Source organism: Equus quagga, chromosome 6 (genome assembly GCF_021613505.1).
Source record: "Equus quagga isolate Etosha38 chromosome 6, UCLA_HA_Equagga_1.0, whole genome shotgun sequence".
NCBI lineage: Eukaryota > Metazoa > Chordata > Mammalia > Perissodactyla > Equidae > Equus > Equus quagga.
The window spans coordinates 59,402,751-59,428,830 of NC_060272.1; the positions used below are offsets into that span (position 1 = coordinate 59,402,751).

At 35.7% G+C, this 26,080-nt stretch overlaps 1 protein-coding gene across 2 annotated transcripts in view; it reads right to left on the reverse strand.

Moving 5' to 3' along the window:
• Positions 1-2,197: 2,197 nt before the first annotated feature.
• Positions 2,198-26,080, reverse strand: part of SUCLA2 (succinate-CoA ligase ADP-forming subunit beta) — a 40,112-nt gene continuing 16,229 nt past the window's right edge. For both annotated transcript variants that reach the window (XM_046664796.1, XM_046664795.1), the window contains exons 5-11: positions 24,077-24,205; positions 21,301-21,439; positions 9,808-9,969; positions 9,571-9,713; positions 7,570-7,690; positions 7,019-7,107; positions 2,198-2,975 (exon numbers count right to left, since the gene is read on the reverse strand). In XM_046664796.1, coding sequence (XP_046520752.1) covers positions 2,901-2,975; positions 7,019-7,107; positions 7,570-7,690; positions 9,571-9,713; positions 9,808-9,969; positions 21,301-21,439; positions 24,077-24,205 — 858 coding nt within the window. In that variant the 3' untranslated portion in view covers positions 2,198-2,900. The remainder of the gene's footprint in view (positions 2,976-7,018; positions 7,108-7,569; positions 7,691-9,570; positions 9,714-9,807; positions 9,970-21,300; positions 21,440-24,076; positions 24,206-26,080) is intronic.

Sequence of the window (26,080 nt, forward strand, 5' to 3'; positions counted from 1 at the left end):
TTGATATAATAGTCAAAATTGGTTATATTCTATGTAGAAACTGGAGTTGTTCAAATGCATTTACTCAACTTTAACTTGGAGAATTAAAACGTTAAAGCAGGCTTTTTCCACAAGCAGCAGATAGGACCGTAGGGAAGGAAATATCAAGCCTGTATGAAGAGTATTCACGGGTTTATGTGTGCTTGCGGGATGAGACAGGAGGGTGTTTAAGGAGCTACCAGCCAGTTGTCTTAACGGTCCATTCTCTACAAAACTCTGACTTCCTCCTCCACCATTACACATAAGTATTCTTACCAAAATTAGTTATATCCTGTTTTAATTCCACTGGGCACTATTTAGTCCTCATGTTACTTGACTTCTCAGCTGGAATTAATGCTACTGATCACGCTATCCTAAAGTCTTTCCTTGCCTTCCCTAATTCCATGTTCTTGTAGTTGTCCCCAGTCCACCACTTAAGCAGGGTTTGAACGTCAGCAGCCCAGGCACTCTCCCTCTCAGTGTCCCAAGCACGAGAAGTCTTCCAAACTCCTGGATTCTTCCTACCACCTCAGTCCTAGCATTACTAATCTCTGAGCTCACTCAGTATCCGCTCTTTGCTCTTTCAGCTTCCCAGCACAAGTGGTGATGGTTTTAAATTAAATACATCAACAATCTCTTTGATACTTTTCCCTTCAAGAAGGGAGCTGAATTCCTCTCTTCTGATGGGCTAGACTTAGTGACTCATTTCTAATAAACAATATGGCTGAAGTGACAATAAGATGAGAACACAAGTATCTGAGATTAGAACACAAAAGGCATTGTGGCTTCCTCCCTGTTCCCTTGGATCACTTGCTCTGGGGGAAGCCTGCTGACAGGTCACAAGGACACTCAAGTAGCCTGGAGACAGGCCCACATGGGGAGAAACTGAGGCCTTTGGCTAAGAGCCACGTGAGTGCGCCATATTGTAAGGAGGTCCTCCAGCCCAACCTTCAAATGACTGCAGGACCAGAACCACCCCCCAGCTAAACCGCTCCCAAATTTCTGATGCACACAAACTATGAGACGACAAATGTTGTTTGAAAATCACTAAGTTTTATGCAAGATTAGATAACTAAAACACTAGTATTACCAACAGCCTGTATTATATCCTCTCCAAAATACCAAAAATTGTTTTTAACTCCTGACTAGACGCCAACTAACACAAACGCCAATCTTTTCTGAACTGATTATTGGCTGGCTTTCTTTGGAATAAATTTTTTTTTAATTAAAAGCTATAAAGGCTTTTAAATGGTTTAATGGCTCTGATTTGGTCGTTTAATGTATAGGCAAGACAGACAGACTGATTGATAAATAAGTAATGATATATGTATAGTTGGTTTAAATATATATTTTACATGTTCCCTATATATCATTTCTCTGTCTCCCTGTCCCCACTAAATAATTCTAGCGAGGATGAGAAAGGAACTAAGGAAACTGAGGTACACTGAAATTTATAAACTCACCCAAATTCATACAGCTAGTAAGTAGTGGAGCCAGATAGCCTACTTTCAAATTCTGCGCTCACAGTCACTATGCTACGCTGCCTCTCCGAGTGTACATATCTGCTCACACTGTACGAACATGAAAAGAGGTAGTTCTCAAATTCACCAATATGGATACATAGTCTACTGCTGGCTGAAATATTCTTCCATGCTATGTGTTTACACTGTTAACAGTTAAATATCAACTGTTGTGAACAAAAGATCGAGATATACATACATATATACACACAAATACATATAGGGACACAAAGGGTCACGTGGTTTCTTTCTTTCTTTTTTTTCTTTTCCTCCTGAGGAAGAGTCTCCCTGAGCTAACATCCACTGCCAATCTTCCTCTTTTTGTATGTGAGCCGCTGGGGCCACAGCATGGCCCCTGACAGATGAGTGGTTTAGGGTCCGCGCCCAGGAAACCAAACTTGGGCTGCCGAAGCAGAGTGCACTGAACTTAACCACTAGGCCACCAGGGCTGGCCCATGGTGCGGTTTCCTTAGAGAAGGTATCAGATGGCACACACATAAACAGAATTCAGTGAAATGTTTGTAGGAAGCTTTATAATGTGTAATGTCATGCCCCAGTTCATAATCTACAAATGAGTTCCTTAGAGGTGTTTGGTGCCATGATGAACACATCACCTTCTACTGTGTTTACTTAAAAACGAAAAAAGACAGTAATCCAAATCACATTGGGAGATTTTTATTAATTTAAATTGACACAGTTAATTTTGTCTTCCAAGTCCTTAGTAAATATACCCTTATTTGATACAAACCTACAGTTTCTTCTCAATACTACAGGATCATGAAGACTTGCAGTTAACAGTGTTTTGTAACAATTAAAACAATGTTCAAATAATTAACAAGTTACTTCACTGAAATACTTAAAAGAATATTCTGGGGAGTGTCTGAAAGTTCTGTTTATAAATAGTGACTGATACATTTAGTTAGGTATTGGTTTGAAGATGAACACTTCTTATAAAACATTGTTTTAATACATTGCTCTACTCATGAGGCTAGTTATTAGATATATTTCTAACACTAAAGAATAAAGCTTTATATTCATATTTATTTTATTTCATAAGACTCATCAATGAAGAATGTTATATCCAACAATAAACTGGCATATAGCAAGTGACATTCTGTAGAAGTGAAAAAGGCGGCTGCAACAAAAGAAAGTAGATAACTGCATTACACATTCTTTACACAAACAGTCCATTCTGAACAGTAGAATTAAATGCAGACCAAATGCTTTTAAAAGTTTTTCTGCCTAGATGGCAATTACAATCTCCACACACGAGAGAGAAAAGGAACAATAATAATACAGAACACAGTATTTTGAACGATTATAGCACATTTAACACCTTCAGCCGCCCACCGGGTTCTCAGATCAGATTGGCAACTGAAATTTCACATCCACCTGGGCTTGCTTGGCTAAGGTCACTATCTCAGAGAGCTTTACAACCTGAAAGGAAAAAACAAAACATTTTTGTCTCTATTTTCACAAACACATAAAATCAGAAATATTGGTCAATGTGACGTTAACGCACATTCAGTCTTTTTCATTTGAGACATCTGTGCTATTCTGACATTGTTATAAATCATTTCACACTGTTATAAGGCTTTCCACTCTCAAAGGATAGTCAAATCTGACACTCTGCATAAGCCACACTTCAATTCAGTATCTGCTGATTTTATATATATATAAAATATACATGAATGATATATGTATATACTTCTTTTTTATTGCCTAAATTTTATGTATCTTAAAGACAGAAACAGTGTCTTAGTTGTATACTACACAATGCAAAGCATATCTAAATAAAAATTTGTTTTAAAAAATGTTAATCTTAACATTTAACAATGTCAAATTTTATCTTCTATCAGTAAATTAACAATTATCAACCTGAATTCCAATGTTCTCTCTATAATCTGTCTGAGAACATCCAGCTGGTACCATACAAAATATCATACAAATTAAACATATCTAAAACCAAACAACAAATTTAGCTTCTCTCCTCCCCAGCAGAGTAGTTAAGAGAAGGTTTTAAAGTTTTAGGCAGCCTGAGTTCAAATCTCACTCTGATGTTTATGACATGTGATCCCAAATAAGTTAATTTATTTAGCCTCTGTTTCTTCACCTATAAAAATGGAGATTATATCACCAAACTTGTATAAAATGAAATAATACTAGAAGAAAACAGCTTAGCACTGCATGTATAAAAAATGCTTAATAAATGGTAGCAGTTGCTAATATCATCATCATATTATTAATACTGTCACGATTTCCATAACCTCCTACTCAGTACAAAAAGATGCAGTCACAACTTAAATCAACTGTTTACTTCCATCTTTCATGGTCGACTTGATCAAGGTCATATTGATTCTTCTTTCTCTCCATGCACACAGAGCTTTTCTTAATTCAGGCTCTCACTGCAAACGCACACATTTTCAAAGACAAGTTATGACCTATCCGTTACCTTCTCCTCACCTCGCATCATCTAAGTATTGCACTAGCAGATTCCTACTATCCCTCACTCTCTTCCTTCAACAATTTCTCCCGTAACTCCAAGTCAAAACAGGCTTTCTGAAACACCTTCTCTCTACCATTCCCTTACTCAAAATCTTAATTCAAACTCAGGATTGAATATAAGTTCTTCTTATATCCCTAAACTGCTGTTGAATTTTATTTACTAGTAGGTACTTTCCCAAAGAAGGACATAAGACCTTTATTATTCTTAAGAAACAATATGACATTACTTCAGCAAATCTCAAAAGCCTATTATTGATTAAACCAAAAGGTATTTCATGAAATGTCTATAAACACAGGTGGGGAAGATTCAAAATTTCTCACTTAAAACATTACTAGGTCTACTATAGACTGTGCTCCAAGATATATTGTTAACTACAAGAAATGAGGTGAAATACATGCTACCCATCATATAATGTGGGAAAGTGGAAAGATATATGCATACATATAAACACATACATACATATACACACACACACACCCCACACACATTATTTCCTTGTGTTTTAAAAAAGGAGAAGGATGAACCAAAAACTTCTTAAAAAAAAAAGCTGGAAGAAGAAAACAGGAATAGGTATAAAAGCTAGATTCTCTGAATATACCCTGTTTTATAGTTTTGACTTTGGAACCATGCAAATATTTATACAGTATGAAACAAAGGTAGTTTTAAAAAAGAAATTCCTTAAAAAATAAATAAATAGGGGCCAGCCCCGTGGCCGAGTGGTTAAGTTCACGGGCTCCACTTCGGGGGCCCAGGGTTTTGCTGGTTCCGATCCTGGGTGCAGACATGGCACCACTCGTCAGGCCACGCTGAGGCAGCGTCCCACATAGCACAACCAGAGGCACTCACAACTAGAACATACAACTAGGTACTAGGGGGCTTTGGGAGAGAAGAAGATGGTGGGGGGGAGAAGACTGGCAACAGTTGTTAGGTCAGGTGCCAATCTTTAAAAAACATAAAATAAATAAATGAAACTAACTGTATATTGAGCTCAGATAAAACACACAGGTAACTATTTCACACAAATTTTAACATCCAATCAGTTGCGGAAAATACTCCAAAGGATAGAGCGAGCTACACATACAAGTCTTAACTGCTTTCAGTAATCATATTGTTAGTATTATTACTGTCAAACTGTCACGTCTGTACTCAGGGACTAAGCAAATGAATATTTATGCTAGATGGCTCAGGAGAAAGGAGAAACATATCAGATAGGAAAAAACCTGTACGCCTGGATTTGCACTGGAAATATCAGTATGTACTCATGATTTTACCTCTAGAAAATACGTTTTTTCCTAGATCTGCCACTTAAAAAGCCTAGAAACAATGGACAATCCAGTAGCCATAAGTACCCTTAGAGCCCAACTTGTGGTCTCGAAATAAGATTTGGCTGATTCCAGGTCTGGAGCAAGAAATGTGAAGATGTGCCTGAAACATCTCATCATACCAGAAAGCATACCACAAGGCATGTAAAAAGGACTCAGGAGTCAGCGTGAAGAGGTTCCCACTGACCAAAGATGGGACAATTTGAGCATCAATAAAAATAACTGAAATGGATTGAATCACATCTCGTATGTTTAAATCCATGAGTTCAAAATAGTGCATGTGCACACATACACACACCTAAAAACAAAAAACAAGAAAAAAGCCTGAGTCACCTTTGCAGGACCTAATGGAACAAACTTATTATTTTGAAAACCAATCAATAAAAGCAAAGAATCAAGCAGTTATCATGCTTTTCCTAAGCACAATGTACTTCGTGATAACAAATAGCTGATACAAGAAAGTTTCGCTTTTTATAAGCATTCAATTTAATAAATAAAATAATGACACAGAATATCACCACTTTGCATAAACAAAATACTGGATCTCAGCTATGACTGTCAATGACTGCTAACATCACAAAAAGAGAAATAATCTGACATTAACTACACCCTCCTTATGGAATTACACAACACCAACTATAAAATATTCTTGCTCCCTACTCCCCAAATACAAATCCAAATATTATCAAACCTACAGAATGAACTATCAGTTTACAGGAAATACAGGGGCAGAGGAACATGTTAAATGACACCCCAGGGATACAATCATTAAAATGCAGACCATGAGAAACACTGTAAGACCATCAACTTGGTTTTTCAACAAATAAAATTCTGAAAAGAAAAAGCAAGGAAGAATCTATAGATTAAGAGAAACAGTGAAATATTAACCAACTGCAATGCACAGGCTTATTTTCATCCTAACAAAGAACCTAGAAAAAACATTTGAAAGAATCAGGGAAACTTCAATGCTGACTAGATTCTTTTTTTATAAGACAAACATAATAACTTCTATCCCACCTGAAACAAATAACAATAATTCCCTTATATCATTATCTATACCTTTATCTTTTATAGATACATGATGACATGTATGAAATGATATATAGGCATACCTAGGAGATAGTGCAAGTTCAGTTCCACACCACTGCAATAAAGCCAGTCACAGGAATTTCTGGCTTCCCAGTGCATATAAAAGTTACGGGTTTACGCTATACTCTAGTCTATTAAGTGAGTAATAGCATTATGTTTTTAAAAAGAAGGTACATACCTTAATTAAAAAATATTTTATTGCTAAAAAATGCTAACTATCATCTGAGCTGTCAGCATGACAGCTTTTTGCTTGTGGAAAGTCTTGTAAAAAACGCAGTATCTGCTTAGCCCAATAAGGGAAGCACAATAAAATGAGGTATATCTGTAATGTCTGAGATATGCTTCAAAATAATCACAGGCTTAGAAGGAAGTAGGTAAGAATAGAGATGAGACAAGATTGGGCACAAAGTGACAATAGGAATAAGGAACCCCTTCAATACTCCAAGTATTTAGCTGAAACACTAATTATTAGCAATATTAGCTGGTTCATTTTAGAATCTAAATGTTTATAAATCCTTTATACACTTTGCAAATTTGTCCTTAGATTAACATAGCCTGTTTACCATTTTAGCAGCTTCATCCAAGTCATCACAAGCAAGGATTTTAAGTCCACTGTCCGTTATCAGTGCTTTAGCATCATCAACTCGTGTACCTGGAAATAATTTATGCAAATATAAAGATGTTTTAAATACCTACACAAAACCATTTAAAATATTTCTCACAATACGCTACAAGCATGAAATTTCATCAAAGGAGAACCTCTATCATTTAATATAAATGCTTCTAACCCAAAGAAAATACTGTAAAAGCTTGGAATTATCTCATAAACACTCCGCCTTATTATATCAATGGTAATTGAGGCAATTCAGAATTTAAGACAAAGCACAACAAACACTATATCAAATTATACCAAGCAAGACTATGAACAATTTTGCCCTAACATTAGAAAATTTTTCTAAACTCATGTTTTTAAAACTTCCTATTATATAATACTTTCATTTAAAAGATACAGCTATTTGAAAATTATATTTTAAGTGAACTGAATTCCTTGGAATTACGAACTTTTAAACAATTAGAGTCCATGGAACAATTACAAGATATCTTTTACACTCACCTTGTAACCGTACCACAATTGGTATTTTAATTTCCAAATCCTTTACTGCCATGACTATACCCTGTGCAATAACATCACATCGCATGATTCCTCCAAAAATGTTGACCAGAATAGCCTGTACCTGTGAATAAAATGGTTTTGGTAGATTAAAATTTTAAAAGAATGAGTATTTGCCCTTCCTGCTCAAGGAAATACTAGTATCTATGCCTTATGATAAAAACTAATTCCATGGAAACCACCCTACTCTCTGTAACTCTCATCACTGAAGTCTGCGCAGTCTACCACCCGTCAGATCTTATTTTCCCTTCCCTGAGTAATTTCAACACTTGGCTCATATTCTCTTCTCGCCTATCCCGTATGAACAAGATCTCCTGATTCCATTTACTTGTTTCCTATTAAACGAAGTCATTCACCAACATGACTATTCTAGATCATGTTTATAACACGACAGTGTCACATGCAAGATCTCCAATTTAGTGCTCATTAACTATCATCTCTTCTTCATTTATTGCGATCAACTCAACCAACTTTTTACACAAACCGGGACCTCAAAAGCACTCAACTTCTGTATGCCTACTCCTGCATACGCTTCACATCCAAACTTCAGCGCCTGTCTGGGTCAGCATTCTTACATCATCATACTCATAGTCTGAATCACTATTTTTCTATCCTTTACCAAAAAATCTATTTTATTTTTTAAAAAGAACCTTAGTTTCTTTAGCTACATAAGCTTCTCAACCAGTGAGATCCAAATGGGTTAGAGACACACCAAGATATTGTCTCCCTCAATCAAGCAGCTAGGAAGGTTCCAGAACAGCTGGAGCCTCTGGGCCAGTGGCCTCTAACTACAAGCAACCTTCTCCATCTACCTCCTATGTCCCCTTCAAGAAACAAAGGTCTAGAATTTACGATAAACTAGAATTCTTGGTGGACTTTGGCACCTTCTTATCTCCTTCCCTTCCATCTCACTCTGGATAGCTTCAATATGCACCACAAGACATCATCTAACACTCTAGCCTCAAAGTGACTGGATCTCTACCATGTCACTTTTACCTCCAGCCCATTTCAACTAATTACTACCAAGGACAAGTACTTGGCTTGACCAGAATGAATGTTTCTAGAATATTAAATGCATAAATCCCACTCTCATGTCAATCTCCTCTCCTTTCACCTTTAACGTCTTTCATCTCCAACTCCATCAAACCCAATCTTTTCCTATTAAAAGCCTCTACTCCCTCAATCTCATTCTACTTTCCCAGTCTATGTGCTCTCAACAGATCTGACTTTCTGTACTACTGAGCCTGGAACCGATGGCTGAGCAATTCAATGATAATGTCACCTACATGCTAATTCTCTCATCCCCATTCCTCTGTGATACTCAGTCTACCTCTGCCATTCGGTTCAAATACTGCATTCTTGGGTGATTCCAGCCAATTAATTTATCCATTCCAACTTTGAGGAAAAGCAAAAAAGTAAAAATCAAAACAAACAAAACCCTGAAGCACTAGCATAACCTGAAGAGCAGTAAAATGATTCTTCCTCAGCAATTCTTTCCTTAGCAGTCTGCCTCATACCTTTCACTCTCTTCAGAAGCCTCCCACCCCACTTCAAGCTAACTTTTATGTATGATCTTCCTTTCTCCACTAACATGTCAAGGAAGGAGTAACCTCCTCTCCAAAGCTAACCTATTTGCTATACTGTATCTCCTCCAGGTCGTCTCTCCTTTAGCTAGACTCAATCTCTTCTTTATCTTCAAATCTCTTCTCTCCTTCCAGCTAGAAACAGCTTGTCTTCTTGGTCTTCTAACCAAACAAGCAAGCAAGCATACACTACACAGCTCACTGCAACCCTTCCTCCATTCAACTGCTAGCACTACATCCTTCTGTGCCTTCGTTAAAAAAAAACCCTGACAGAGTAATCTCTCCTGGATGTCTCCAATCCCTCAATTTCCAGTCACAAGTCAATTCATTTCAAACTCTAAAACATTAGCCTTGCTCTTACCTTTTTATCTGAAGTAATAAGCTTAAATGCTTCTGTTACTTGATGGACTGTGGCACCACCACCAACATCAAGAAAGTTGGCTGGAGTCCCTCCATGAAGTTTTATTATATCCATTGTGGCCATAGCCAAACCAGCACCGTTTACTATCAAGAGAGGAAAACGATTTGTATAAGCAGCAAACACAAGGAAAATAATTAAGCTTAGCCAATTCAACTCTAACATAAAAACATATGGTACCTAGACAGCCTATATTTCCATCTAGGCCAATATAGTTGAGATCTGCCTTAGCTGCATCTTTGTCCCTTTCATCTTCCTGGGTCCAGTCCTGTAAGTCAAAGATTTTCTTCTGGCGATAAGCTGAATTAGAATCAAAATTGATCTTTGCATCCATGCACAGCACTTTGAAGGAAAAAAAGAAAGTCATCTTAATTTCAAGGTAGACACAATAAACTATTCAATAACCAAATGTTCTTTAGTTTGGGGAAAAACATTGCGTTACTCATTGAAAGTATTTCAACTTATGTTCACAATGAATTCAAACTGTTTATTGTAAAAGAATATTTGGGAATTAAAACTGCCCCATTAAAGTTACTAGTTCTACATTTATCCTAAACAACAGTAAAGAGAAAAAGTCAAAAGAAACCAAACCTAAGATGACTCAGATTTGGAATTACCAGAGGACTATGAAACAGCTATTTTAAGCATGTTTAAGGATTTAAAGGAAAATACAGCCTTAATAAAGGACCAGACAGGTAATCTCAGTGGAAAATAAAACTGTAAAGAAGAACCAAATGGAAAATCTAGAACTAAAAAGTATAATATCTGAAATAAAAAATTCACTGGATGGGCTTAACCACATATTGAAGACGGGTCAGTAAACCTAAAGGCAGATAAACAGAAGTTATCCCATCTGGGGGAAAAAATTAAAAACTGCACTTCAGTGACCTGTTGAACAATATCAAGTCATCTAGCATATGTGATACTGGAAGAAGGGGAGAAGAAAAGAAAAAATATTTGAAGTGATGAAAAAAAAATCAAGCCAGATTTCTATATTCAGTGAAAATATACTTCCAAATGGAAGACAAAATAAAGATATTCTCAGACAAACAGAAGCAAAATTCATCACTAGCAGACCCACACCAAGAAAAAATACTAAAGGAAGTTCTTCAGGTTCAAGGGACATAACATGTGGAAACTTGGATGTACAGCAATGGTTCTCAACCAGGGGCTGTTTGTCCCACAGGGGACACTTGGCAATGTCTGGAGGCATTTTTGGTTGTCACAACTGGGGATTGCTACTGGCATCTGAGTGCTATTGGGAAAACACTCTGTTAAACATCCTACAATGCATAGGACAGCCCCTTCATAACAAAAATGATCTGGTCCCAAAATGTCAACAGTGCGAAGGTTGAGAAACTTTGATCTACAGAAAGGGAAAGTACAACAGAAATATATGAGTAAATGAATAAATATATTAAGGATAATGAGAGCCAGCTTTCTAAACGCTGGCCAAAAGAATTAAAAATATGGAAAGCGGTAGAACTAGAATGAATTCTGTGGTATTGGAGTGGAATTAGAGGTATTAGTATAAATTCAGAGAGTTTTAAAAATAGACATAGATATAAATACATGTGTATTTTATGTATATGTGTTCTTTTTCTCTCTTTTTTCTAGGCTCTGTTTGCTGAAAAGGCTTAGAAGCAATGACACATCAGTAGCAACAAGCATAGGTAGCATGCATATCTTGGCTTCTAAAGACCATTTTCACTAAAGGAACCAGGGTCCCTAAGAGAAAAAGCTGATTCCAGAACTATGAGAAAGTAAGTAAAAGATAATCCTGGAACATTTTGTTGCACAAAAATGAAAGAAATGCTCAAAAAACACTTCCCTGACATATTAAAAGGGATATATGAAAAGCACAAAGGGAGAACTTACGGTCATTGGAAACCTATATACAAATGTTCACAGCAGCTTTATTAGTAATAGCAAAATACTGAAAACAACCCAATTCCTTCAAAGAATGAATAGTTTTGAATGAATTCGGGCATATCCAGACAATGGAATACTATACTCAGCAATAAAAATGAGTGAACTACTGGCACATACAATAACCTGGATAATAACCTGGAGTGCAAAGGCATTATGTCTAGCAAAAAAAGTCGATCTCAAAAGGTTACATACTGTATGATTCCAATTATATAAGATCCTCAAAATGACAGAATGATCAAGAACAGACTAATGGTTTCCAGAGCACAGGGACAGGGTAGGGAATAGTGTGGAGGATGTGAATACAAAGAGGTATATGAGAGCGTTCTTTTGTGGTGATGGAACACCATACCACAAAGTTCTGTATCTTGATTGTGGTGGCGGTTACACAAATCCATATATGGGATAAAATTAAATAAATTTATACATACACATAGATAGACACGAACACACAAATGACTACAGATTTTTTTTAAATGGTGAAAACTGAATAAGGTATTTAGTTTGGTTAACAGTAATATATCAGTACCAATTAACTGCTTGGATACACACAGCTATATAAGATGTCACCACCAGGTGAAGCTGGGTGAAGGAGAAATGGGACTCTTCGTATGGTTTTTACAACTTCCTATCATCTATACTTATTTCAAGAATAAAAGTTAAAAGAACAAAAAGGCTACAGGAGCCAGTCTGAAAGCACCTCTACTAGCCAAATGTGGGACAATCTAAGAAACAAAATAATGATTAAAATAGATTATAACTCACTAAACAAAATAAGAATCCACAAGCCCATTCTGGTACAAACAAATAAGTGAAGAAACAAATGAGGAAGACAGGAAAGCTGTTCTTTACAATACAATGCCAACTAGGAAATACAGAAGGAATGGAGTTGAAAATCATCGGTAGATGTCAAAACTAAAGAGCAAAAGTTTGATGAGGAACGTAGTCTCAAAATATTTTCCCACAAATTTCCTAATAATTACCAAGGGAAAAATAGTGATTCTATAATCAAGAAATCTGATGGACACTATCTTAACCAACTGATCCAAGTTAATATGATTAATACTGAAACAAACCGACATAATGTGCCTCCTGATACGATGCACTATGAAGAAACAACATCAGAAGGAAACATCACACAGAGAAACCCAAACTGAAGAACATTCTACAAAATAAATGACCCTATCTCTTCAAAAACAAGTGTGTGTGTGTCAAGGGCAAGAAACAAAGTAACAGTGAAGAACTGTTTAAAGTCAGACATGATAACTAAATTCATTATGTGATCCTGGAGTAGGATCTTGGACAGGAGGAGGGGGAAGCGGGGAAAAGGTATAAAGGACATAACTGGGACACATAACATACATTTGAGTGTGTATTATGGATTAGAAAATAATATTTTATCAACATTAAATTTCATGGTTTCGATAAATGTACTGAGGTTATGTAAGAGAATGTTCTTGTCTTAGACATCAAAATATTTAGGGGTAAAAAAGAACATCTCTCCAATTCACTCTCAAATGGTTCCAACAATATATATTTTTACACACAGCAGAGCGAAAGAGAATGTTAAAACAAATAAGGCAAAATGTAAACTGGTGATTCCGAATAAAGGATATTTGTGACTTCCTTGTACTATTTTATTTCTGTATCAAAATAAAAAGTTAGGAGGAAAAAGCCCACACCATACCATATTCACAGTAAGCAGTGATTTAGTTCAGCAAAACATCACTAATCATACTAAATTAATGCTACTGAATAGAAAAAAATGTATTGGCAATTCTTATACTTTTACTTTCCATATGAATTGTATAATGATAAATTTTTCATGTTTGAAATTCTTGGATAATTACATTTAAGTTACATATTAACTAAGAGACAATTGACAACTTTTGATAATTCTTCCTCCCAATAAGCACTACATACCTGGCAGTTTGTTCAATTCTAAATATTTTCTCATTTCCATTATGATTTCTTCATTAAGTTGTGAATTATTTTAAAGTATTTTCTTTAAAGTTTAAAAACCATGACGATGAATAATGTTTCATATTAATTTCTAATTTTATTGCTTTGTGCTTAGAGTCTATGATCTGTGTTATTAATTCTTGGATATTTGTTGAGACTTTTTTACTTTGTGGCTCAAGATTTCTGTTTTTCTTCTTTGAGGAAGATTAGCCCGGAACTAACATCTGCCACCAATCCTCCTCTGTTTTTGCTGAGGAAGATTGGCCCTGAGCTAACATCCGTGCCCATCTTCCTCTACTTTATATGTGGGATGTCTGCCACAGCATGGCTTGATAAGCAGTACACAGGTCCGTACCCATGATCTGAACCCGTGAACCACAGGCTGCCAAAGCGGAGCATGTGAATTTAACTGCTGTGCCACCAGGCCCGGCCCCAAGATTTCATTTTTCAATTGGTATTTGAAAAAAACAGTTTTTCTAACTATAGGGTGCAGGATTGTATATATATCCATTAAATTAAAAATTTAATGTGCTGTTCAAAAAATAATGAGGAACACACAGCAAAGGTATTAGTCCTCACTTAGGCCTGTGGCATACAGACTCTAGAAGATCAAGACAGGTTCACTCAGGAAGTAGCTGAGGGTGACTCTCCAATGGAAGCATACTTGGGGTGAATCCCTAGGAAGCAGATTTCTTAGGCCTGAGCTCAATAACAGTCAGTAGAACCAGCCACTGACAATGCCTGCTAACAAGCAAGGGCAGGTGTTATATCAGTAAACGGAATCCATACTCAATTCATACTGGAGTGCCAAAATCATGGTGCTCAAAAGGGAGGAAATTTTTAAGAGATTAGACATTGGTAGTTTTTTCTCCCTAGAAATCACAAATGCACTGTGCCAAAATCAATGTCTTGCTGGGAGATTTCTCCCAACTGATCTGAAGTCCACAGGTAAAATAATCAGGACAACGGGCATCCTGGTGAGACCGATACCACTGCACTCTCCTTTACTCAGCAACTACGCAGCTTCTGCTGTGATCTTTGATAAAACTGAGTACAGGCTTCTGGGAACATAATTGTACCTGGGATCACTGTTCCCAGCAATAGGAATGGCTAGGATTTTTGGTGGTTTTTTCCCAAATTTGGTAACTGGGGGGTCAAAGCTGTGATAAACCTGTATGCGTTATTAACATTTTTGCACTCCTTTAAAAGTGAGGCACATAAAAGAGCCGAATTATAACTTCTGAGACCATGAAGAAACTCTACCCATTCCCATGAGAGACAGTCCAAACTGCCATGGCTGAAAGAACCCAAACTCTGTCTAGAATTCATAACCTCTCTAACCAATAATCAGTCAAAATATTCAAGAAATTAGAAAGAATATTAATTTCTTTGGACTTCTAACTCAGAAAAGAGAATATGACTTGGGACTTCAGTTCTCGAAGTTATGCCAGTTTTAAATTGCAGGTATGTCATTATGCAGTTTCCTATTTTAGAGTATTTTAGAGTATCTTAATACCATAATTTAACCTCACTGAAGAACCTCTGATATTCCAACAGACAACATGACTGGGCAAAATCTGCTGTTGGAAACAGAAAAGAGAGAATTTTCAGAATTGAGTATAACACTTTCTTAGAGCTGATAATAGTATACTATTTTGACCCATTTTAGAAGCTTCTGGGGGCAAAAATCCAAATTACCTACAGGTGCTCCAGAATATCTAAAGGAACAATGGCTGGAATTAGGATGGCAGCCTCAAAGCCACAACAGAACTACTCGAACAGGCAGCTAATATCTCCTCCCTCAAGAGCTCCACGTCCACCCTGATAGATAATAGGGTTAATGGTTAAGCAAAATGGTCAAGAAAAGAAAACACTGGGGCCAGCCCAGTGGTGTAGCGGTTAACTTCGTGTGCTCCGTTTCAGTGGTGGCGGGTTCACAAGTTCAGATTTTGGGCGCAGACCTAGCACAGCTCATCAGGTCATGCTGTGGTGGCGTCTCACATAAATTAGAGGAAGACTGGCACAGATGTCAGCTCACCAACAATCTTCCTCAAGCACAAAGAGGAAGACTGGCACAGATGTCAGCTCACCAACAATCTTCCTCAAGCAAAAAGAGGAAGACTGGCAACAGATGTTAGCTCAGGCCCAATCTTCCTCATACACAAAAAAAAGAAAACACTGAGGAATGTTGAGGAGATCAAATCTTCCCTAGTTCTGATGTTTACCATTCAAAGGATTCACTTAGTATAACAATCTGGCCTCTCACTGCCTCTTTACTCACTTCTTCCCAGAGAAAAGGAAGCAAATTACCTGTCTAGTTAATCTCAATATTATAAAACCAGGCACGCATAATTCAGCACAACCTTTCTTCCAGGGAGGGAGCTTCCCGCAGGGAGCAAGTGTTTCCAACCACTATTCCCAGGGCACAGTCTGTCCCTGAAAGGACTGCCCTGTTACAGCCTAGTATCTGAATAGGTATATTATTTAAATATATATATATATATATATATATATATAGTTCTAATTCTGCCATTTAGCTGCCGGATCCATTTGATTAGAACTCTGGCAGGGAAGAGGGGTAATCTTTGGAGGACCTCTCAGAAACCCCAACGACAGCAATGACGTAATAAGCTATTTAGGCAATTATTTTCAAAGATATCATTTTTCTATTACCCTATGTTTTCAGACCATTACTAGCAAAATAAGTTTAGAGACTATAAGCCTTCATCTTACAATTATTCAAACAATTAAACTAGTACAAATTAGGAGGCAGACTTCATTCTATGCAGCAGATATGCTCACAAAAAAATTGTGCACAAAGAAAATAATTCCAAATTTAGTTGTTCAAAATGTCCTAAACTACTATTTTTAGAAATACTATGGTAATTTCCCCAAATTTATATTCTATCTTGTCATATGGCAACTTAGTACTAAAGGAGACGAATACCTATATTTTTTAAATATTACTTTTGAAAGTCAACATGTACCTTAAATATGAAACCTATCAATGTGCAGATGTTTACAACCACACAGTCAACACTGGTCCAAGCCTCCATTCAAAATATACAAAGAAGCTACTATGAGGAATGCAGATGTGCTAACAGAGCCTGAGCTGAGACTCTTCTGTAAGATAAAGTCCTCTCTTTTCCATTCTTACTGCCTTTGTTACCTTCTGCTTGGACTACTGATACAGCTTCCTAACCTAAAAGATTCCTACCACTAACCTCTTCCTACTCTAATACTGCCTATATACTACTCTCCACCAAAAATACCCGTCATACCACTGCATCATAAATTCTGCACCTGACTGAGTTCACAGCCCATCTCCATCACAAGTCACGTGTCCCTGGGCAAGCCACTTGACCTCTTGGTAACTCAGTTTCCTAACCTATAAAATAATGATAGTAGTAGTACCTACCTCACAGGACTGTTATGCATTAAATTAACTTAAAGGGCTTCATATCTGTAAAGTGCTCGCAATAATGCTTGGCACACAGTATTTGTTACGTTTTTGTTAAAGAGGGAAAAAATATATACTTTTGAAAAAAATTTACTAAAGGAAACCAATGTATACTCAGAATGTCTCTTTTGCATGGTCAAAATTCAAAACTATGTACTATGAAAAGAAACTGAAAATAAACCAAAACACAGGAGGAAAGCTAAAATGCAGTAAATGTATTTTTAAGACTAAGGAAAATAAATACAACAATAGAATTAAAATCTAAGAATTAAGAACAAAATCAACAGTCTGTACACCAGCAATAAACAGTAAGAAAATATAATAGCAGAGAATATCCCATTGAAAATAGCAACCAAAAATCTATTTCTACAAATAAATCTAAGAAGAAATATAACACCTACATAAAAAAAGTTTTACTTAAAAAGATATAAATCAAGACCTACATAAATGGAAAAATAATATATTTCTAGTTGGAAAAACTACCAGGAAGATATTAATTTTTCCCCAACAATTTATAGGATTCATGCAAGTCCAGGAAAATTCAAGAATGATTTGTTCTGAAACCCTGACAAAAGAATTCTAAAGGTTACCTAGCAACAGGAGTTACTAATTTGACATCCAAGTACCAACACCAGGACCAAAGACTTCTGGGAGTTTGTGATCTTCTCGACTGCATGACGAACAGTGCCCATATGGGAACACCAGTGCAGTTTCCTCGGGTCAGGTTACTTGCTTTCATGCAATTTTCACTGCATTTCTCAAAAGGTCCTTGACCCATAGAGGGTTAAATAACACAAATCTAAATGAATAAATAGGTAAGAACTGCCTCCCTGAAAAAAAGTATTTTTAAACAAGTATATAAGGGAAGACTTACCTCACGCATTATTAAAACTTACAATTACTGATACAGAAAAGAACAATGAGATCCATGGAATCAGAACTTGATACGGATATGATATGGAGGGATATCCAAAATCACTAGGGAAGGATGTTTTATTTAATGAATTTAGGAAAACTGACTATTTGGAAAAAAGAAGCGAAGCTAAAATAAAATCTTGATTGATTAAAGATTTAAAAGTGAAACAAAAAATATTGCAGATGAATATTTACTGATCTTACACAACAGGATAAAAGATCCCATTCAAAATAGCACCCAAAAATATATTTCTACAAATAAATCTAAGAAAAAATAAAATACCTATGTAAAGAAAATAGTCTTATTTTTTTCTTAGGGGAAAAAAGTCTTTTAGCATGAAAGCAGTGGAACTCAAAATGAGATCTGACTACATGATAAAACATAAAGCTTCAATATGTCCAAAAAAAGCAAAGAAAACTAAACGACAATGGACAAACTTAGTAAAATATTCCTATCAAATGTCAGACAAGAGATTAACTTCCTTAATATACAGAGGCCATACATATGGAGAGACTACCAGGATATAATATTAGGCAAATAAAGCAAAATGCAGAATGTACATAGTATGCAGTCTTTTCTGTAAGGGGGTAGTAAAGAACATATTTTCTTGTTTTTATTTGTGAAAGAAACACTGGAAAAAACACAAGAAACTAAAAAATTAGGAGGAGGGGAACAGAAGTAGATAAGGATGGGGAGAGAGACCAAAATTTCAGGATAAAGGGATGTGACTGATAGAAATTTAATTTGTTATACTGTTCTGATTTTTGAAGCATGTAAATAAATTTTCAAAAATTAAAGACTTCATCAAATTAATTAAGAAAAACTGGGGCAGGCCCCGTGGCCAAGTGGTTAAGTTCTCGCACTCAGTTTCGGTGGCCCAGGGTTTCACTGGATCGGATCCTGGGCGCAGACATGGCACCGCTCATCAGGCCACACTGAGGTGGCATCCCACATGCCACAACTAGAAGGACCCACAACTAAAAATATACAAATATATAGTGGGGGGGATTTGGGGATAAAAAAGCAGAAAAAAAAAAAGATTGGCAACAGCTGTTAGCTCAGGTGCAAATAAAAAAAAAAAGAAAAACTATCCACATTTTTTGGGTGCTATAGTAGGCAGGATAACGGCCATCTGAAGATAACAGGTCCTAACACACAGAACCTGTGAATGTTACCTTACATAGCAAAATTTTTACAGATGTAATTAAAATAAGGATCTTGAGATTATCCTGGATTATCTGGGTGGGCCCTAGATGACATTATAAGTATCTTCATAAGAGAAAGGCAGAGGGAGATTAGATATACAAAAGAGGAGAAGGCAATGTGACCACAGAGGCAAGACTGGAATGAGGTGGCCGCAAATCAAGGAATGCCACAAGAAGCTAGAAAAGGCAAGGAATGGATTCTTCCCTAGGGCCTCAGGACGGTGAAGAGCTGCAGACGCCTTGAACTCACATGATAACGATTTTGGACTTCCGGCTTCCAAAACTGTGAGAAAATAAATTTCTGTTGTTTTAAGCCACCTGGTTTGGTAGCTTGCAATTTGTAATTAATTTGTTACAGCAGCCACAGGAAACTAATACAGGTACCGACGGACGTCAAGAGAAAATTCTCAGCCTACTGAGGAAAACATGCCCAGTAAACATGAAAAATCCTCAACATCACTAGTAATCAAAGAATTAAAAAACAAGACACCATTTCCTCGTTATCAGTCTGACAGGGATTAAATCCAATATAACTTCTCACTTCTGGCACAAATAAGCAATGAAATGAACACTTCATACATGAGAACAACTTTTCCAGACAACAATCTGGCAAAATACATCTCTACATGTTATTATTCTGACCTAATAATCAAAACAAATAATAAAAATATTATTACACTTTGAACCAAAAATTCTCCTTCTGAGAATCTATATGAAAGATAACCAAGGTTGCGAAGATTTATATACGAATAAAACATGAGCCTTTAAAAATTCTATTTTTGAAAAATATTTACCATAAAATTGAATTAGATAGTTTTAAGTTAAAAAGGGAAAGATACAAATTGAATAGAGAGCATGATTCTAATTACAGAAAAGACTGAAATGAACTACATAAAATATTAAAAGGGCGTTGGGTAATGAGGTTCTAGGAGTTCTTTTTTCCTATCTATCTATAGTTCTTGGCACTTTGCAAATTTTCTATAATAAATATACAATGCCCACAATCAGGGAAAAAAACAAACTCCTTCAAAACATATATAAACGCATACAAAGAATATCTGAATACAAAAGAAGAAAAAAAATTATTTATTAAATTAAGAGAATGAAGACATTCCCTAAGCAATAGAAGACAGCTGCAGAATTTCACAGTGAAAAAAATTCAGGGATCTTGCTTTCATGTTATCAAGTTATATAATCAAAAATATCTGATTTATACAGATAATTCTCCTTCACTGAACACTTCATTTTTAAAACGTGCATCAGCCCTCACTCTTCAAAAAAATTGAATTATTTTTCATTTTACAAACTACTTCCATTATCACAAGAGAATTTACTCATTCTTCTTTGTATAACCATACAAATGACCAACCAAAAATTGATTTCTATAATAAAGAATATAACTAATTAGAAGTATAAAAGTGAAAGATGATCTACAAATGCTTAAGAAGATTAGAAATGTGCAAAGACATTGGAAACAAAATCAAATAAATTACAGCAATAGAAGTAGTTAATATGAAATATCAAGAAAAATTTAGGCTATAATAAAGCAACTTATATTTCTTTTAAAAACTATACATGGAAAGCATAATTCAGAAACTTATTTACCTTTCAAACATAGGCAAAAGAACAGCTGTCAAAGTAATAAGCTAATCTTACTTCTCTAGTGGCTCTAGTATCAGAATATATACTCTTTGTACAGTAAAGATCCAAGATGTCTCTAAAGTCTGAAACTTGTGGAGAGTAAGACGGCTGATTCCCCAAATAGTGAGCTATTTACTCATACCACACTGGATACTCTAATCCAGCACTGACAATAGAACTGTCCGAAGTGATGGAAATGTGCTACACGTGTGCCATCCAATACAGTGACCACATGTGGCTACTGAGCACTTGAAAGGTGGTTAGTGCAACTGAGGAATGAAGATTTTAATCTTGATCATTTTAATTAATTTTAATTGCCACCTGTGACTGGTAGCCACCATATTAGACAGTAAAGCTTTAACCCTTCTGTGTGTACATGAATATATATTAAGGCGTTTGTTTTAATGGGTCTCTAATATTTGTTCACATTCATTCTACTTATTAGAAAACAAGCTTCTAATAGGAATAAGTTCACTTCCTTATGAGTTCAACTTCCTTACTGAACCATACAATAAGTGGATAAATACATAATCAATGTTTGATAAAAGAAGATACTTTACCAGCTCCATCTGAATCCTCTACCATTGGATTTATTTCTACCATGGTTGCATCATATTTCAGAAAAAGGTTGTAAAGCTTGACCATGTTTTCTGCTGCAGAATCCACAATATTGGGTGGAAATCCCATCTTCTGTGCAAGCTGAAAGCAATTTGGCTCTTTATTATGGGTATGTTGCATATGTCCGGTCAACATTGAATTATTGTAAATAAGAAAACCTTGTAATTTATCATTTAAATGATAAGTACGAATCATCTGTTGTCAAACATTAATCACTGAAGTAGCAGCTACTATTATAAATGGTTAAAAAAAACTTTTTATTCAAAATTCTTACACGGCAGGTAGTATGCACACTTTACAAACAAGAAAGAGATTCAGAGAGGGCAGGTGACTTGCCATTCACCTAGATTCCAGTTCTAGTGTTTATTCCATAGCCTCCATACTGCCTCCAAACCTTATGGTCAACTTAAACCAGAAGAAGAGGCTTCTATTTCATTAAACTACATATGAAGGGTGGACTGACAATCCCAATGGTCCAAACAATCGCCAAAATATTAAATGACCCTGTTTTACCTTTTAGGTAATTTATGAAGAGTGTCTAGCAAGCAGCGAGGACACATGAAGTTAACAAGTATTATCCCCTTCATTCAAAAATCTACTGAGCACCTAATATATGCAGTGTGCTAGGCCCAAAAGATACAGGTACTTAAGCTTCTAATCTAGTCGAGTAGTTCACAGTCTTGAGCAGAGATTCTTAACTAGCTATACCTGTAGAGCTTTTTAAAATATATATATACCAAGATCCCAATGCAGAAGTTCTGGTTCACAAGTTCTATAGTGGACCAGCATCCATAATTTTTAAAGTCCCATAAGCAATCCTGAACCACTGGTACAGAAGTGACATGCCTGTATGTTTATTCTAACTGCTGCCACTGCTCAGGAGCACTACGGAGGGAGTTTTTTTCCTCTTTTCCAACTGCTATCTAAGGCTGTAATACATGTGACTTTCAATAACAGAAATCTTAAATTATTTAAGGGTGAACATGATTTTTGCAAAGTCAGATGCTAATGCATCAAGTGGACAATAAAGCTAAGAAATGCCATTTTTGGTTAAGACATTTCAAATAAATAATAAGAAGAAATAAAGTACTATTTCATTAAGAAAGATTTTCACCAGGTCACAATTCACTGTTTTAGATTCAAACATGTGAGAATTGCAACATAATTCTGATCAACCTCGTATGACATTAATTTGCCAAGCACTGTGCTAGATACTATTTCTGTTCATTGCTCAAAAAAGCTATGATCTTAGATTATTCCTTCAAGTGCTCTTGTAAATCAAGTATTTTCTTTCTTATCTAAATTTAACTCTCTAGTCATCACTCTCACATAACTACCTAATGAATCAAATCTCTGTCCCTTTAAACATTTATACCATTCACTTGGCTAAATGACTTGCTTCATGCTTTATCAGGGAAATTTCTCTATCTCCTTTAAACCTTTGTGCCAGTCAAAATTCCTGCCCTACTGTACTTCAATACCAAAAGCTTACTTTGACACAGTTTCCCACTAACACAGGTTAATTTCATTCAAAGTTTAACATCCAAACTTTTCTTTTAAAATGAGTCATTTATTTTTTATATTCAAACTAAACAATTTAATTCAATATCAGTATTGTAAACATTACCAAGCAACTCTCACAGGCTTGGTGGGTTGTTTCTGGGAGGGGGAGGCAGGCAGAACCAAAAGGAAAGGAAGAAGCACACAAGAAGGACAGTACAGAAAACTAGCAAAATTGCAGGCAAAATTTACTGTGTATGTGCATACACTGAAAGCCAATAACTTTCATCAGATTCTTAAAAGTGTCCATAAACCTTCCCCTCAAAAAATAAAATCACTGATCTATCATAGGGATATGTAAGCCAGTGTCCCTACCATTCCACACAATTTACAAGAAATAAAGGGGAGAGAGAGAAGATGTTAAATGCCATCATGGGGATGTAAAATTCACACTATGAAAAACAATAAAGAATAATCACCCCAGTTCTTCAACAGATGAAAGGAAAAGGATGGAGAGTGAGGGAAAGGAAACCTATAAATTAGAAAAAGACCTACGAGACATATTAACCAATAGTAATGATGGACCTTATATGGATCCCATCTCAAACTGTAAAAGAAAAAAGACTTGAGGGGCCGGCACAGTGGCGCAGCAGTCAAGTTCGCAGGTTCCACTTCAGCAGCCTGGGGTTCGCCAGTTCGGATCCCAGGTGCAGACATGGCACTGCTTGGCACGCCATGCTGTGGCAGGCATCCCCCATATAAAGTAGAGGAAGATGGGCACGGATGTTAGCTCAGGGCCAGGCTTCCTCAGCAAAAAAGAGGAGGACTGGCAGTAGTTAGCTCAATGCTAATCTTCCTCAAAAAAAAAAAGAAAAGAAAAAAATACTTGAGACAATTAGAGATTTTAAATGACTGGGTAAGTGATAATATTAAGGAATTATTGTTAATTTTACTAGGCATGGCAATGGTAGAGTGGCTCTTTTAAAAGAATCTTTATCTTTTAAGGATACATATTGAAATATTTATGGAGGATACGAAGAATAATATTATAGATACTTCTAAAAGTTTCCATTTCAAACAGATATTAACATGCCTTGACACTCAAAAAACTTTTTTGAAAGTTTTATCAATCACTTCACTTGTACAAAGTTAATTCTCTTTCTTTAAGTACTACAATTATCCAATCAAATGCTAGACATTTTTCGGAATACAGCATACCCGGACAGCTTGTTCCTTTTTGATGCCTTCTACGATATCAATAGGTTCTTTAACTATGGCCTCAGGAGTCTCAGCTGCAACATCTTCAATGTTGACACCACCTTGAGAACTTCCTATTAATACAGGACCCTAGCAGGAGAGGAAACAGCCAAAATGTCTAGATTTTATTTTGGACCCATCAATAAAATTTTAAAACCTACTTGTGCCCACTATCAGACTTACTCATCTATCACTCCCCATTCCTATTTTAAAATTTCCTTGAGAATTTATTCTTATATCTCCTGCACAGTACCCCCTTATAAATGCTGAACTGAAATGATGGAAAAGAAATGAAAAGGAAGACAATGGCTAACCTGTGAAGAAAAAAGATTTAAAAAATACACAAAACTTACACCAAATAAGTTAATATAAGCATATATACATATATATGAAATATAATCTATGCATTTTTCATAAGAACTGAAGGGACAGTAAAGGATTGTTTAAATAACATTAGAAAATCATAAAAATAGATTACTCACATTTAAAAGGGAAAGTCTATAAGATTTTATAAGCTCTAGCCCTATAGCAAGTTAGTAAAAAAGAAAGCTACCTACCTTGAAAGAATAGCCCTGGCTATTATCATGAACAATATAAAGAAGTAAGATATAAACACTAAATAACTAAGCTATTAACTTTTAAGTCCCTAAAATAAATCAAGAAAAAAAATTACAGCAAATTATGTAATAGATCTGCTAATTTATGCACAAAACTGGAAACAATCCTAACATGCAAAAACAAAGAAATGGTAAAACGGTATTACTAAAGATGATATAATGACATAAGAAAATGATCTCAGTAGTGTTATGTGGGAAAACAATGATATAAAACCCTAGATTCTATTCTGAATTGTGTTTGTTTTTTATAAGTATGTTTAAATGTGCACCCACCCACTATTCAAACAGAAAAAAGATGAGAAATAAAACATTAAATGTTAAGACTTTTATTTTATGCATCACTAGTTTCCAAAAAAATTTTTTTCAAATGAACTATTCTTAATCCAAAAAGAAAGGCATGACTTCCACAAAAAAAGAAAAAAAACCCAAAAGACTAATTTCACTTTTCTATCCCAGCACCTAGTGTTTCAATAACAAACTCATTTCAAGGTATAATGTAAAGGAATAGTATTCACTCTATTTGGAGAACAAAATAATCCTTCAAATCCTCAAAATAAAGTAATAGCCAAAGGAAAAGAAAATCTATTAGTTTTTAAGAGAGGTAACTGTTATTTAGGCAATAAATGGTTTAAAAAAAAAAGTAGTAACCTCCAAGGAGAAAAACTGGGTGGCTGACAAACAGGGGTGGGTGGGAGATTTATATTTCCCTGTACGTATTTGTACCTTATAAGTTTTGTACTATGTGAGGAGATTTCAATATACATGTGTAAGAAAGAATATGGCTGGCCTTTGTCTCCGTTGTCTGGGAGGCAACCTCTAAACCCTCCACTACGTCTGAGAGCCCAGGCTAACGAGGTGACTCACAGGAGGCCCCTAGATAGTTAACACAAAGAAGATGACTCAGGTGGATGCTGAGTGCACTGCAACACACATGCAAAATTTTTTTAATAAAGGAATTCATTGTGCCTTCTGAGACTTCGGAAGAGAATAGTAGCAAGCCTAAGTAAAGAGAAATGTTTGAAACTATAGTCTAATTTTTAGTTCCTCTATAAATTTCAAATGAAAAGGTATTCTTCATTTCCTCTCTAGTAAGGGAGTTCATAAGTTTTTACAAAGATTTAAAGTGAGGGGAGAAAACTCAGATTTAAGAAGAGCCTGTTCAACTACTGTCATGCTGCTGAACTAGAATATAGATAAATTAATCTATAAATAACCCCAAAATATAATTTTATTCAACATAAGAGGTAGAAACCAACAAACTTTTTAATTTAAAAAGTATCTAAACTTTTTTAGTTTTTCTTTCCTTTTCTTTTTATATCTACTGATAAGAGAAATGAAGAGCCACATA